Genomic DNA, 14,138 nt, shown 5'->3' on the forward strand with positions numbered 1-14,138 from the left:
ACCTTTGGCGTTAAAGGCACAACATACTCTGCACGTACGCGCACAAGAGCCCTAACTGATGTCTGTGGCTAAAAACCACATTTGACAGCTCTGTCATTCATTCCTTGTAGTCCAGTCCGCGGATTCCAGCAGCCTCCAATTGCTGGGAGAGAAACCACATGGTCTGCGCTCCCTGTTAAGATCTGAAAAAAAAAAAAAAAAATCCGGCATTACAGCACCCAGCCCCCACCCATTCCCCACCCTCTGTGACTTGGTCTCCCTACTACTGCAAGTGAGAAAGGGAGGGAGCATGTCACATATCATGTGTTGGGGGTAGGAGAGGTACTAAGAACTCTGTCTTATGATAATGATCCCAACGTCTGGCAGAAGAGAAGGGAGGGAGTTAATAAAAAAAAAAAAGCCAATGCACCAGTGTCTTTATAGGATCAGACCTAAAATGGCTGCTGGTAATCAACCGTGTTTTCTATTCTGACGCCAGATCCTTTAAAACAAAAGGGTATTGTTTTGTTCGTCCTCGTTCACATTTGCCAAGGACGCCTAGAGATCGTGGTTTGGGTTAGCCGGTTAAACCGATCATTTAAATATCATTGCAGCCGGCATCCAGCCAAGGATCCCTTCTCCCAGATGCAATGTGAGAGGGGTAGGACGTCTCGCCCATTATACCACAACATGCCTGGACCTTACTTTACATCTTTTTTTTTAATTTTAATTTTTTTTTCTTTACAGGTTGTTAATAAGGACAGCGAGAAAATTCCACCGAATGAGCAAGTGCCGACTGTAACCGTAAGTACAGGTTAACCCCTTCATTCACATCTTGCATGTTCACGTTTCAGAATATGTCTAACGACAAACTGATCCTAAAGGTTGTAGAGATCTATTGTTAAGAATATATAATCAGTAAAGTAGAAGGGGGGGGTGTCATCACGTTTTGCTTTTAATGTTTCACTTTTCACCGTCTGCCTATTGGGGCTTATTTTGCATTTGTACAAGGGTTTTAAACTAGTTGACAAAAAAGGGAAGTGCGTGTTGTGTCTGTGCCAAGTAGGCTGGAACGTGTCCCTTTAACTGTGGCGTGACGTTTGGTGTCTATCGTGAACACGTGGTATGTGAGTGGTCCGTATCCGCTTATGCAAAAATTTGTAATAAAATGGTAAAACGCTGACTCTGGGGTTTTCCCTGTTTTGGAGGGCAAAAAAAAACTGCCTATAAAGTGTCACGGGTGGGTTTCTGCTTTGTCAGATTATCACCCATGCCGCCTCATAGAATATGCAATGTTGACTCAGCATTGTGCATGCTATTGCTGATCGCGCCTGCTCACGTTTGCAGAATTGGTTTGTTACCCCTCTATGTTTGCATTACACGTGGAGCTCCACTCGCAATCCGAGCTGGACAAGTAGCGCCACAGAGAAATCCATTCATCTCTATGATGTTGCTCTGCTGTTTGCTCACGCATACCGCTCATTACTTCATCACGCCTTTACCTCGCAGCACCCCTGTACGGACTACACACCAGTTACTTTCCTGTACTGTACCTCTATGACTCCGATCTGATGCCGGTATTCAATGCTGGGCACAGTAATGGCAGAAACCCAGCACCATGTGAATATATGACCAAGCCAAGTGCGTTGACTGGACTGTAAATCTATGCGGGTTGTAACCGATTATGTCACCTTGACATCGGGGAGTCTGTTTACGCTTCCAGCTGTGAGTAGTTGTGGTTAATATGTAGTGTGTATATATATATATATATATATATATATATATATATATATATATATATATATATATATATATATATATATATATATATATATATATATATATATATAGTACAGGAAGAACAAAGCATAAAAAAGGCACATGTATGAATCGGATACTAAGGCAAACCTTCCATCAGATCGTAGACAGACTACAGGACTACATTCGCTCATGGCTTGCTTCGTGGCACATATAATCAAATGCTCACTGCTAGGGATTAAATACCCTGCTTACATGCGTAAGGGGTTAATGTCTTCAACAGGTGGCACCAGAAATAGGCCGAGCATTTAAAATTAGCTGTTGCGCTTACCTGTTTGCTGCTTTTCCGTTCCGTACGGAAACCACGGGGCCTCATCTTCTTTCTAGGAAACCTCTCCTCACCGCCCCTCTCCTGGCAGGCACATCTCGCTTTCCTCGTCTCTGGCGGAGTCACAGATCCCTAAGTCACGTGTCTCTTTAGTTTACAAACATTGCATCCCTCACACGTCACATCGAAGGAGAACACGCAGTTCCCGCTTGGACACATTTACTGTAGGAACAAAACTACCACCGCCTGCAGAATGAGCTCCACCGCTTACGAAAAGATAATAGATGAGAAAAAGTTGTGTGCTGCAGCGTACACGGCGTGATGCAACGTACCGGTATGATCAATAGTGCTCTCCGCAAGTCAGGGGAGCCACGCGCCAACATTTAGGCTCCTATCTGGCCTTCATGCCATACAGGATGGAAATGATGATGTTAATACAATTTCTTACGTTGCTCTACTAAAATTTCGCACTTGACTTTAACCGTTTAAGGTCAGAAATTGCAGGAAGGGACAAATAACAAAATTTCCTCTAAGTGCCAAATCGAATACATCGACTGCATCATTGTTTCGTTAGCGTATCGTCTAATTTCTACTGTATAGGGAAATTGTATAACAATCTTGCATTGCTTTTCCTTTATTACTCAATTCAACCTTATAAATGGAACATTAGGAACCAATATCGAACTGGGTTTCTTGGGCCCACTCTGTGACCATACAGAACATGTGCACACCCCTGATATATTACCAATAAAGGCGATAGAGATATTCACCAATTGTCACACAAAGAATTGACTCTAATGGCAACTGGCTCTAAATTCTGCTCCAACTGGGGTTGTCTTCTGACTTTGCGGGATCGTTATACTTGGTCTCAATATCGGCCTAGCTTATTCACTTCCTCCACTAGGAAGGTGCAGCAGTTGTTGTGTCTCTAAGGCTGGAAAAACAGAGCATCTGTCTCCCTGCTGATTACTGTCTATAGCATAGGACGAGTCTGAACAGAACCAAGGTGTCTACACCTTCATGCAGATGCCTAATGGCAAGTAATGAGCCATTTGACCCCACCTCTGAGCTGCAAGAATAGATGCGAAATGTCAGGTAACTGTGCTCCGTCTTCTGCTGCTGAGTATTAATCTGTGAAAGGGACGGTTATAGAAAAGGGCACGTCATAATCGTACATTTGTATTGACTTCTTTAAAAATTTTTTTTACTACATAATCCTGATAGATCTGTTTTATCCCCCCCCCCCCCCCCCTCCATTCACTGGTAGTGTTCTTACCTCTTGAGTGCAGTTACTTTTTTTTTTTTTTTTTTTACCTCTTCTAAAATTGTAGCTGTAACATACTCCAGTATCTTACATTTATTCTTCATACACTCCTCCAGCATTGAAATTGCAACAACGAGAAGAAAAAGTCGCGGCATCGTGGAAATCCCAGGATGGATAGATTTGTTAATGATATCCAAGCGATGAGAAAATTGTATCACAATTTTCAAATAAATGAGTGTCACGTTCAGAAATCCTTGCACTTGCACATATTGGCTGCTATCAATGAGGTTATTTTATGGATATCTGAGGAATGGTCTGCCATGCTGAATGCACATGGGCATGCAAATCATCAAAATTTGCTGTTGGCTGCTTCCATTGCAATTGCCAACCAGTGATGTCCAAGATGTTTTCAATGGGAGACAAGTTTGAAGACTATGTAGGCCATGGTACCACATTTAGACCATGTAGGCTGCTCATAGTAGCATGAATAACATATATGGCCTTGTGTTATCATGTTGAAATATGGCTCCTGGGACACTTTCATGTTCCCACGTGAAGGCCTTTTTATGGTGTTGCATTATTGTCTAAGACAAAAACGGAACTCATCACTGAAGAGGAGACGCCTCTACTGCCATGTTGCTCTGAACCATGATGGCCTTTTGAGAGCGGTGGCCTGTGATCAATGGCACACCTGTAGCTGGACGTCTGGCTCTTGTCTAATGTCATGCAAATGCCTTCTGATGGTTTGTTTAGACATTGTTTGACGCCTTTGGTATGGTAAGTGACATCTAATTTCACTTGCAGTACATAATGAATCACTACACGCCATTCTTTGAATCTGAGGAGACAACTTGGGCAACGCCATGAAGAGGCCTTCTTGAGGGAACATCACACTAGTCCTACTCCTGGGATAATCTTGTAGGACGACCTAATATATGGTAGTCACACCCCTCTAGACTTCACTCCAGGATCACTAACAGATCCGTATTACTTTGATTTGCTTGTGGAACTTCTGTTAAGGCCATTTCTCCAAAGTGTCCCAAGAGACGTTTTTCAACACAACACGAAGTTGAGGGCCACATGCTGCTTGCGCTACTGTGAGCAGCCTGCATGGTCTCAATATGCCACCATGGCCTGCAGTTTCTCCGGACTTGTCTTCCATTGGACACATCTGGGACATCATTAATTGAAAATTACAAAGGGACATATCAGCAACCGATCTTTACTAATGAGTGTCCAGGTGCAATCAGCATTGCAGAATATTCCCCAGAAATCCATTAATACACTTTTTGGCTGCTATGAATTAGGTTAAGTGCAGGGGCTTTTTGCACTTTTCACTCATATTCCATACTGAATAAATTTTCCATCATTTCTATGTAATTAACATGTCTGTCTATGCTATGATTTTGATAATTTCACGACCTTTCATTCTTGTGGCTGATGTTGAGGAGTGTATATCCTAAACAAGAGGTAAAATGGGATCTTCTCTGTTGGGAAACTTGCCATTTTTCTACTGCTTACAAAAATTACTTAAAGGGAACCAGTCAGGTCATTTTTAGCCTCTAAACTGTCCCCAGCTCGTTGGTGATGCAATGTGCATCACTAACAATTTTTTTTCATTGATAACGGCGCTGTGATCATGTGCAAGAAGCACTTTATATAGTTAGATCGTACCTGCTCATTTAGTCATAGAGGTGTACTTCATTTCATTCAGGCACGGTTGTCGCCGCTCACGCGATTTGATGGTCCCAGGGTTGCGCTGACGTCACTCGAAACCGCTTTGAAAACCTGCGCTTACGCAGTGTCGAGCGGGGAGGCGCGTATGCGCCGTGATGAGCGGCTCTTGCGCAGAGTCAGTGAAGCTGGGTACTACACACAGCTTCAGTGCACAAGCGAGCCTTCCCGCTCGACACTGCACAAACGCGGTTCCACGATACCAGGGCTGTGGAGTCAGTAAGCCAAACCTGCGACTCCGACTCCTCAATTTCCCTTACACCGACTCCGACTCCCACATATATTGCTTATATTTAAGTGAAAAATTTATTGTAGTACAATGTGAACATCAGACATTTAATCATTTCTATGATCCAATAATCAAGATATTTAGAATATAATATCTATTTATTGGAATACAACTTTAGAACACAAAAAACTGTAATAAATTGTAAATATGTAATACACTGTATAATATCGATTACATGCATACGGTACAGACCAAAGTTTGGACACACCTTCTCATTCAAAGAGTTTTCTTTATTTTCATGACTATGAAAATTGTAGATTCACTCTGAAGGCATCAAAACAATGAATTAAAACATGTGGAATTACAGTTGTTGCCACAAGTATTGACACCCCTGCAATTTTGTCAGATAATACTCAGTTTCTTCCTGAAAATGATTGCAATCACAAATTCTTTGGTATTATTATCTTTATTTAATTTGTCTTAACTGAAAAAACACAAGAGAATGACGCAAAAAGCAAAACATTGATCATTTCACACAAAACTCCAAAAATGGGCCAGAAAAAAAGTATTGGCACCCTCAGCCTAATACTTGGTTGCACAACCTTTAGCCAAAATAACTGCGACCAACCGCCTCCGGTAACCATCAATGAGTTTCTTACAATGCTCTGCTGGAATTTTAGACCATTCTTCTTTGGCAAACTGCTCCAGGTCCCTGATATTAGAAGGGTGCCTTCTCCAAACTGCCATTTTTAGATCTCTCCACAGGTGTTCTATAGGATTCAGGTCTGGACTCATTGCTGGCCACCTTAGAAGTCTCCAGTGCTTTCTCTCAAACCATTTTCTAGTGCTTTTTGAAGTGTGTTTTGGGTCATTGTCCTGCTGGAAGACCCATGACCTCTGAGGGAGACCCAGCTTTCTAACACTGGGCCCTACACTATGCTGCAAAATTTGTTGTTGTGACGGACTCAGCTTCTGCTGAGCCCATTTTCCTTTTTAGAGTGGACCCTCTGAGCCGTGGCACCCACCCACCTAGGGCAAGCTGACCTAGTGAGAACCCACCCCCTGTACAGGGAGTTTCAGGGGCAAGACCAAGGGGGTGAGCCACCACGACTGCTGGGACCAGACGGCCGGCTCAGGGGGGACACTACGGGAGTGTCTGACGACCAGGGAGAGGCAGGAAACAAGACAAGAGGTAAGTGCAAGGTATCTTCATTAAGATCTTCAGGATCACATTCAGTGCAAACATGAAAACAAGCAAAACGTGCAAGGTGCGCACATGGGCACGCCAAGGTCCATAGCATAGTACGTGCCAGGTGGCACACCTAGGTACAGGTAAAGGCACAATGGCATCGGACTCCGGACCGCTGGCAACGATCGACATGATCAAGGCATCAGGCTGCGGACATCAGCTCCGGACATCAGGCCACAGTCATCCATCTTACGATCCCTAGCAGCGACTGGCAGGTTCCGGGCATCCGGCAGGCAAACCAGGGTTCGGGCAAGGAGGCACGTCAGATATCCAGGCATGGTGCGTGTTAGGGAACACGCCAAGGTCCAAGGCTAGGTGCAAGGCTAGGTGCGTGTGTAGGGGACACGCCAGGGTTCAAGGCTAGGTGCGTGTGTAGGAGACACGCAAGGGTTCACAAAACGAGACAGGGTGCGTGTGTAGAGACACGCCAAAGCACAAGGTAACAAAGCAAAGTCCTGCGCGTGCAAAGAGGCACGCCAGGGTCAGGGTTCCCGGACAGGGTTAGGGCCTGTGCGTGCAAGAGGGCACGACAGGGGACATGGCAAAGCCTGCGCGCACTTTTAAAGAAGCATGGGGAGGTATGCCATGGGCAGGCGAGGCCTGCGCGTGCTATAGAGAGCACAGTGCGGAAACAGCGTGAAGTGCAAGGGAGCACAGAGGGCACGGCAGGGGCACTGGCTAGCTGATCGGGCTGCGGCACTGACAGCCCGGCAAGACTCCAGCGAACCCGGCTGAGGCATGGCAGGCGACACAACTGTCACTGACCGACGAGCACGGCTGAGGCACAAGCAGGCGGGCACGGCTAGGGTGGGCACGGCTGAGGCACAAACAGGAGGCTAGGAAGGCCAGGCGCATGCAAAGAGCATACGAAGCAGCAAAGGAAGACAAGACAAGAAACCAGGCAGGGCTTAAGCAGAGTACAGAACCAGGAACAGAAGCATAGGCAGAAACACAGAACAGGAACAGAGCAAGAACAGAGCTAGCAGCGGAGCGTAGGCCGAAGCCCAGAGCCGGGCCAAGGCAGAGTCTTGGAACTAGACATGAAAAGAGCACAAACTGAAAGAGAGGAGGAATGGTGCGTGTGCCAGGGAGCACTGCAGAGCACCATAGCAGAGAGAGCAGGAATAACAGGCAGAGACAGAGAACCGAGGAGAAAGCACAAGGCAGAGCATAGCGAAGGCAAGACATGGCAGAAACAGGCAAGGCAGAGAATAACAGAAGGACTACAAGTCTAAGCAGGACAAGGATGAACATGGCACAACGGACAAACAAAAGTCAAGGCATGGGACAAGAGATGGAGTACGAGCACAGAGCGTGTGCAGAGACGCACGACAGAGCAAGTGCAAGGGCACAGAATAGAGGGAGCGCCCCATAGACCAAGCAGCCATGCAGGGACACAATACTCAGGCCCTGAGCATAGGAAGGGGGGGTCTAATATAGGGCATAGCACCTCCTCTTCCGGGTCAGGACCAGGGGAGAACTTCCTAGTTCAGATGCTCCAGGATCACAGAGCGCAGTCACATGATCAGGGTTTCAGACATAAGATCACAGAACCAGACAGTGCAGGATCTTAGGAAACGTCACATGATCAAGGTTTCAGACATGACGAGATGATTGCAGAACCAGACAGTGCAGGATCCTAGGAAAGACACATGATCAGGGATTCTAGACATGACGAGAAGATCACAGAAGGCAAAGCAGAAACGCAGGCATCTTGCAGCTCAGCAGACATGAGGTGAGTGTGCACACTGCTCTAGGGCACAAGCAGGATAGCAGACATGAGATGCACGTGCACACCGCTCCAGGGTCATGAGGCAAAACAGACATGGCGGACATAACAGACATGGCGAGCATGACAGTTGGTAGTCTTCAGACTTCATAATGCCATGCACACGGTCAAGCAGTCCTGTGCCAGAGGCAGCAAAGCAACCCCAAAACATCAGGGAACCACTGCCATGTTTGACTGTAGGGACAGTGTTTTTTTTCTTTGAATGCCTCTTTTTTTTCTCCTGTAAACTCTATGTTGATGCCTTTACCCAAAAAGCTCTACTTTTGTCTCATCTGACCAGAGAACATTCTTCCAAAACGTTTTAAGCTTTTTCAGGTAAGTTTTGGCAAACTCCAGCCTGGCTTTTTTATGTCTCGGGGTAAGAAGTGGGGTCTTCCTGGGTCTCCTTCCATACAGTCCCTTTTCATTCAGACGCCGACGGATAGTACGGGTTGACACTGTTGTACCCTTGGACTGCAGGGCAGCTTGAACTTGTTTGGATGTTAGTCGAGGTTCTTTATCCAAATCCGTTCAATCTTGCGTTGAAATCTCTTGTCAATTTTTCTTTTCCGTCCACATCTAGGGAGGTTAGCCACAATGCCATGGGCTTTAAACTTCTTGATGACACTGCGCACGGTAGACACAGGAACATTCAGGTCTTTGGAGATGGACTTGTAGCCTTGAGATTGCTCATGCTTCCTCACAGTTTGGTTTCTCAAGTCCTCAGACAGTTCTTTGGTCTTCTTTCTTTTCTCCATGCTCAATGTGGTACACACAAGGAAACAGGACAGAGGTTGAGTCAACTTTAATCCATGTCAACTGGCTGCAAGTGTGATTTAGTTATTGCCAACATCTGTTAGGTGCCACAGGTAAATTACAGGTGCTGTTAATTACACAAATTAGAGACGCATCACATGATTTTTTTAAACAGTGCCAATACTTTTGTCCACCCTCTTTTTTATGTTTGGTGTGGAATTATATGCAATTTGGCTTTAGGACAATTCTTTTTGTGTTTTTTCATTTAAGACAAATTAAATGAAGAAAATAATAAAGAATTTGTGTTTGCAATAATTTTCAGGAAGAAACTGAGTATTATCTGACAAAATTGCAGGGGTGTCAATACTTTTGGCCACAACTGTATATAATTAACAAAAAGTGTGAAACAACTGAAAATATGTCTTATATTCTAGGTTCTTCAAAGTAGCCACCTTTTCCTTTGATTACTGCTTTGCACACTCTTGCATTCTCATGATGAGCTTCAAGCGGTAGTCACTGGAAATGGTCTTCCAACAGTCTTGAAGGATTTCCTAGAGATGCTTAGCACTTGTTGGCCCTTTTGCCTTCACTCTGCGGTCCAGCTCACCCCAAACTCTCTCGATTGGGTTGAGGTCTGGTGTCTGTGGAGGCCAGGTCACCTGACGTAGCACCCCATCACTCTCCTTCTTGGTCAAATAGCCCTTACACAGCCTGGAGGTGTGTTTGAGGTCATTGTCCTGTTGAAAAATAAATGATGGTCCAGCTAAACACAAACCTGATGGAATAGCATGCCGATGCAAGATCCTGTGGTAGCCATGCTGGTTCAGTATGCCTTCAATTTTGAATAAATCCCCAACAGTGTCACCAGCAAAGCACCTCCACACCATCTCACCTCCTCCTCCATGCTTCACGTTGGTAACAAGGCATGTAGAATCCATCCGTTCACCTTTTCTGCGTCGCACAAAGACATGGTGGTTGGAACCAAAGATCTCAAATTTGGAGTCATCAGACCAAAGCACAGATTTCCACTGGTCTGATGTCGATTCCTTGTGTTCTTTAGCCCAAACAAGTCTCTTCTGCTTGTTGCCTGTCCATAGCAGTGGTTTCCTAGCAGCTATTTTACCATGAAGGCCTGCTACACAAAGTCTCCTCTTAACAGTTGTTGTAGAGATGTGTCTGCTGCTAGAACTCTGTGTGGCATTGACCTGGTCTCTAATCTGAGCTGCTGTTAACATTCGATTTCTGAGGCTGGTGACTCGGATGAACTTATCCTCCACAGCAGAGGTGACTCTTGGTCTTCCTTTCCTGGGGCGGTCCTCATGTGAGCCAGTTTCTCTGTAGCGCTTGATGTTTTCTGCCACTGCACTTGGGGACACTTTCAAAGTTTTCCAAATTTTTCGGACTGACTAACTTTCATTTCTTAAAGTAATGATAGCCACTCGTTTTTCTTTACTTAGCTGCTTTTTTCTTGCCATAATACAAATTCTAACAGTCTATTCAGTAGGACTATCACCTGTGTATCCACCAGACTTCTGCACAACACAACTGATGGTCCCAACCTCATTTATAAAGCAAGAACTCCCACTTATTAAACCTGACAGGCCACACCTGTGAAGTGATAACCATTTCCGGTGACTACCTCTTGAAGCTCATCAAGAGAATGCCAAGAGTGTGCAAAGCAGAAATCAAAGCAAAAGGTGGCTACTTTGAAGAACCTAGAATATAAGACATACAGTATTTTCAGTTGTTTCACACTTTTTTGTTAATTATATAATTCCACATGAAAATAAAGAAAACCCTTTGAATGATAAGGTGTGTCCAAACTTTTGGTCTGTACTGTGTATATATATATATATATATATATATATATATATATATATATATATATACATACACTCACTGGCCACTTTATTAGGTACACCATGCTAGTAACGGGTTGGACCCCCTTTTGCCTTCAGAACTGCCTCAATTCTTCGTGGCAGAGATTCAACAAGGTGCTGGAAGCATTCCTCAGAGATTTTGGACCATATTGACATGATGGCATCACACAGTTGGCGCAGATTTGTCGGCTGCACATCCCTGATGCGAATCTCCCGTTCCACCACATCCCAAAGATGCTCTATTGGATTGAGATCTGGTGACTGAGGAGGCCATTTGAGTACAGTGAACTCATTGTCATGTTCAAGAAACCAATCTGAGATGATTCGAGCTTTATGACATGGCGCATTATCCTGCTGAAAGTAGCCATCAGATGTTGGGTACATTGTGGTCATAAAGGGATGGACATGGTCAGCAACAATACTCAGGTAGGCTGTGGCGTTGCAACGATGCTCAATTGGTACCAAGGGGCCCAAAGAGTGCCAAGAAAAAATTCCCCACACCATGACACCACCACCACCAGCCTGAACCGTTGATACAAGGCAGGATGGATCCATGCTTTCATGTTGTTTACGCCAAATTCTGACCCTACCATCCGAATGTCGCAGCAGAAATCGAGACTCATCAGACCAGGCAACGTTTTTCCAATCTTCTACTGTCCAATTTCGATGAGCTTGTGCAAATTGTAGCCTCAGTTTCCTGTTCTTAGCTGAGAGGAGTGGTACCCGGTGTGGTCTTCTGCTGCTGTAGCCCATCTGCCTCAAAGTTCGACGCACTGTGCGTTCAGAGATGCTCTTCTGCCTACCTTGGTTGTAACGGGTGGCAATTTGAGTGGCATATATATATATATATATATATATATACATTTTATACATACACACACACACACACTCTATGACTTATCTCGGCTAAGATAAAGCCTAGATCCTCAGGCTACATTCACACTATGGTCGTAGCCAGGATCAAACCTGGGGGGGGGGGCAGAACCTCATACTATTCTGCAGAATTTCATACTGCACACCTCAGCTGCTGCAGAACCTCATACTGCACACCCCTACACTTGAAAATAAAGGCAGCACCTTAAGAAGATGTGGTGAATGCAGTCTATTCATTCCAACTATCAATTGATGTTGATGTTACTGAAGACGAGCAATGCCTGTCCTGGGCGTCCTTTTGGGCAGCTATGAGGTGTACCTGACTGGTGCTAAAAAAAAGGAGTGTTAGTCTGTGTGCTACCCGGCTTTCATTCTTTTTGGTACAGATATGATTTGGATAGACAGATATGGATATATAGAGCAGATTTCTAATCTGCTTTTGCTATTGAAAACATTAGCTATGAGCTCAAAAACCTTTCAGGTGATGCCGTTTTTAAAAAATCTGATCTGCTTTTGCAACTGAAAAACGTATACTCAAAAAACGCAGGAAAAACGCTGTGTGTGAATGTAGCCTTAGATCAGGAATAGAACAGTCATTTATAGGACATTTCATAACTTTCCCAAATTATTATGAAAAAATATTCAGCACATTCTGCATTGAACTACTGTACCCAATTTATTATATATTTTAGGAGTCTGAGTCGGACCATTTTATACCGACTCCAACTCCGACTCCGACTCCACCAAAATGAGCATCGACTCCGACTCCACAGCCCTGCACGGTACACTGCGGAAGCGCAGGATTTCAAAGAGGATAAGCGTGACCTTATATCAGTTGAGTCAGCAGTTGTTTCTCCCTAACACACACACATGTGAGGATGCATGCTTTTGTAATGGGAAGAGTAGAATTAATGCCCATTTAAAGGAATGCTCGTTTGTTGGTTGATTGGATTGTTCATTCTGGCATTAAAATTATCAGCACATCGTCCTATGTAGACCTGGCGTGTGCTGCCGATAACTATGATTAATGATCTTTCTATGCAGCCAGAATTCTGGTCGGCCAGTCTAAAATAAGCTATTAAATAACTACTGATTGGTTTGTATATTGCCGATTGTCTGTTTTTTAACAGCTACAGTTACGACACACCTGGAAGTAGCCAATCTTCTCTTGAGAATAATGGATTGACCATGTTTAAATCCCACATGTCTCGATTTTCTTTTCTCCACCATCTGCTGTACAGAAACCTTAGATCACCACCATATACAATAGGTAGTGGGAAAGTATTGTTGAAATTGTCAAGTTTGACTGATATTCATCTAATATCTACAGCCACGTTTTCTTTATCAAGAATTGTTCTATATCCAGCAAGAGTTTCTCTGCTTCAGTAATTAAGTTGGGTCTGCTTTACTTGGCTATAATGTGACAGCATATTATCTTCATGGCTACAAGACACCCTACTGGGTTCTACTGAACTAAGCTTCTTCTAATTAACAGGAAAGTATTCTTCTCACTTTCACAAATGGTGGGAAAACTGGCAGACTGGTTTACGATGGCGCTCATGGGTTTTCGGCAAGAGTGGAGTGATACGTTAATTCACATACATTTTTCATGTTAAGAAAATCCTGGAAAGAATCCTAGATAAGGATGGCATATTCTTCACACTTTCCAATGCCACCCATCTTATGTTTTATGAACTATGTCCTTTAGGATCTTTCCGAAAATAGGAAGATGGAGCTCAAGTCATCCTGTATCTCAACCTGAAGGACTTGTCATTCACTGTTGTGATGGGTCTCATTTTGGGCAACACCATATCTTCATACTACAAATGACCAATCAATCTCTGGCTTCATGTATAATTTGATCATGGATTACTTTCTGTTAGTGCCACATTGTCAAGTAGCTGCTCTATCCCAGGTCCCAGCTGATTTTCTGCGAGTCCCCTGCTGGACACCAAAACAGCATTTTCTGCTCATGACCATAGCTAAGCCAGCCCCCTCCTGTTTAGTTTTCGTAGTAACTGATGAGGGCGGTGGTTTAGTTATTGAAGCAAGCAGTCAGCCCCCCTTTACTTTACACACTTCTCAGGAAATATTGTCCTGTGTCAAGCACGGAATCGGAAGCATGTGGCTGGGACTTGAGATAGAAAAGCGAATTTACTATTTTAAATGTGATTTATGTTCTTTTTTTTGCCTGGAAAATTGTTTAAAATCTCATTCAAGATCAGCTGGCTTTTAAAGGGAAGACACAGCTGAAGAGCACAGATCATGCATGCTCTCACAGCACAGGTAGACCTGCCCAACCGGTCTGTATGAACAGGTG

The 14,138-nt window shown here is 44.2% G+C and overlaps 1 protein-coding gene across 5 annotated transcripts in view; it reads left to right on the top strand.

The window, feature by feature from the left end:
• The window catches only part of TET3 (tet methylcytosine dioxygenase 3), a 126,322-nt gene that overhangs the window by 21,007 nt on the left and 91,177 nt on the right, over nt 1-14,138 (top strand). For 3 of the 5 annotated variants that reach the window (XM_073569049.1, XM_073569050.1, XM_073569051.1), the window contains exon 3: nt 727-783. In XM_073569049.1, the coding sequence (XP_073425150.1) occupies nt 727-783 (57 nt within the window). Of the gene's footprint in view, nt 1-428; nt 641-726; nt 784-14,138 lie in introns of those variants that run through there. The other 2 variants (XM_073569052.1, XM_073569053.1) reach the window with 2 other exon arrangements.

Source organism: Dendrobates tinctorius, unplaced genomic scaffold (genome assembly GCF_039654945.1).
Source record: "Dendrobates tinctorius isolate UK_male_01 unplaced genomic scaffold, ASM3965494v1 ptg000022l, whole genome shotgun sequence".
NCBI classification, from domain to species: domain Eukaryota; kingdom Metazoa; phylum Chordata; class Amphibia; order Anura; family Dendrobatidae; genus Dendrobates; species Dendrobates tinctorius.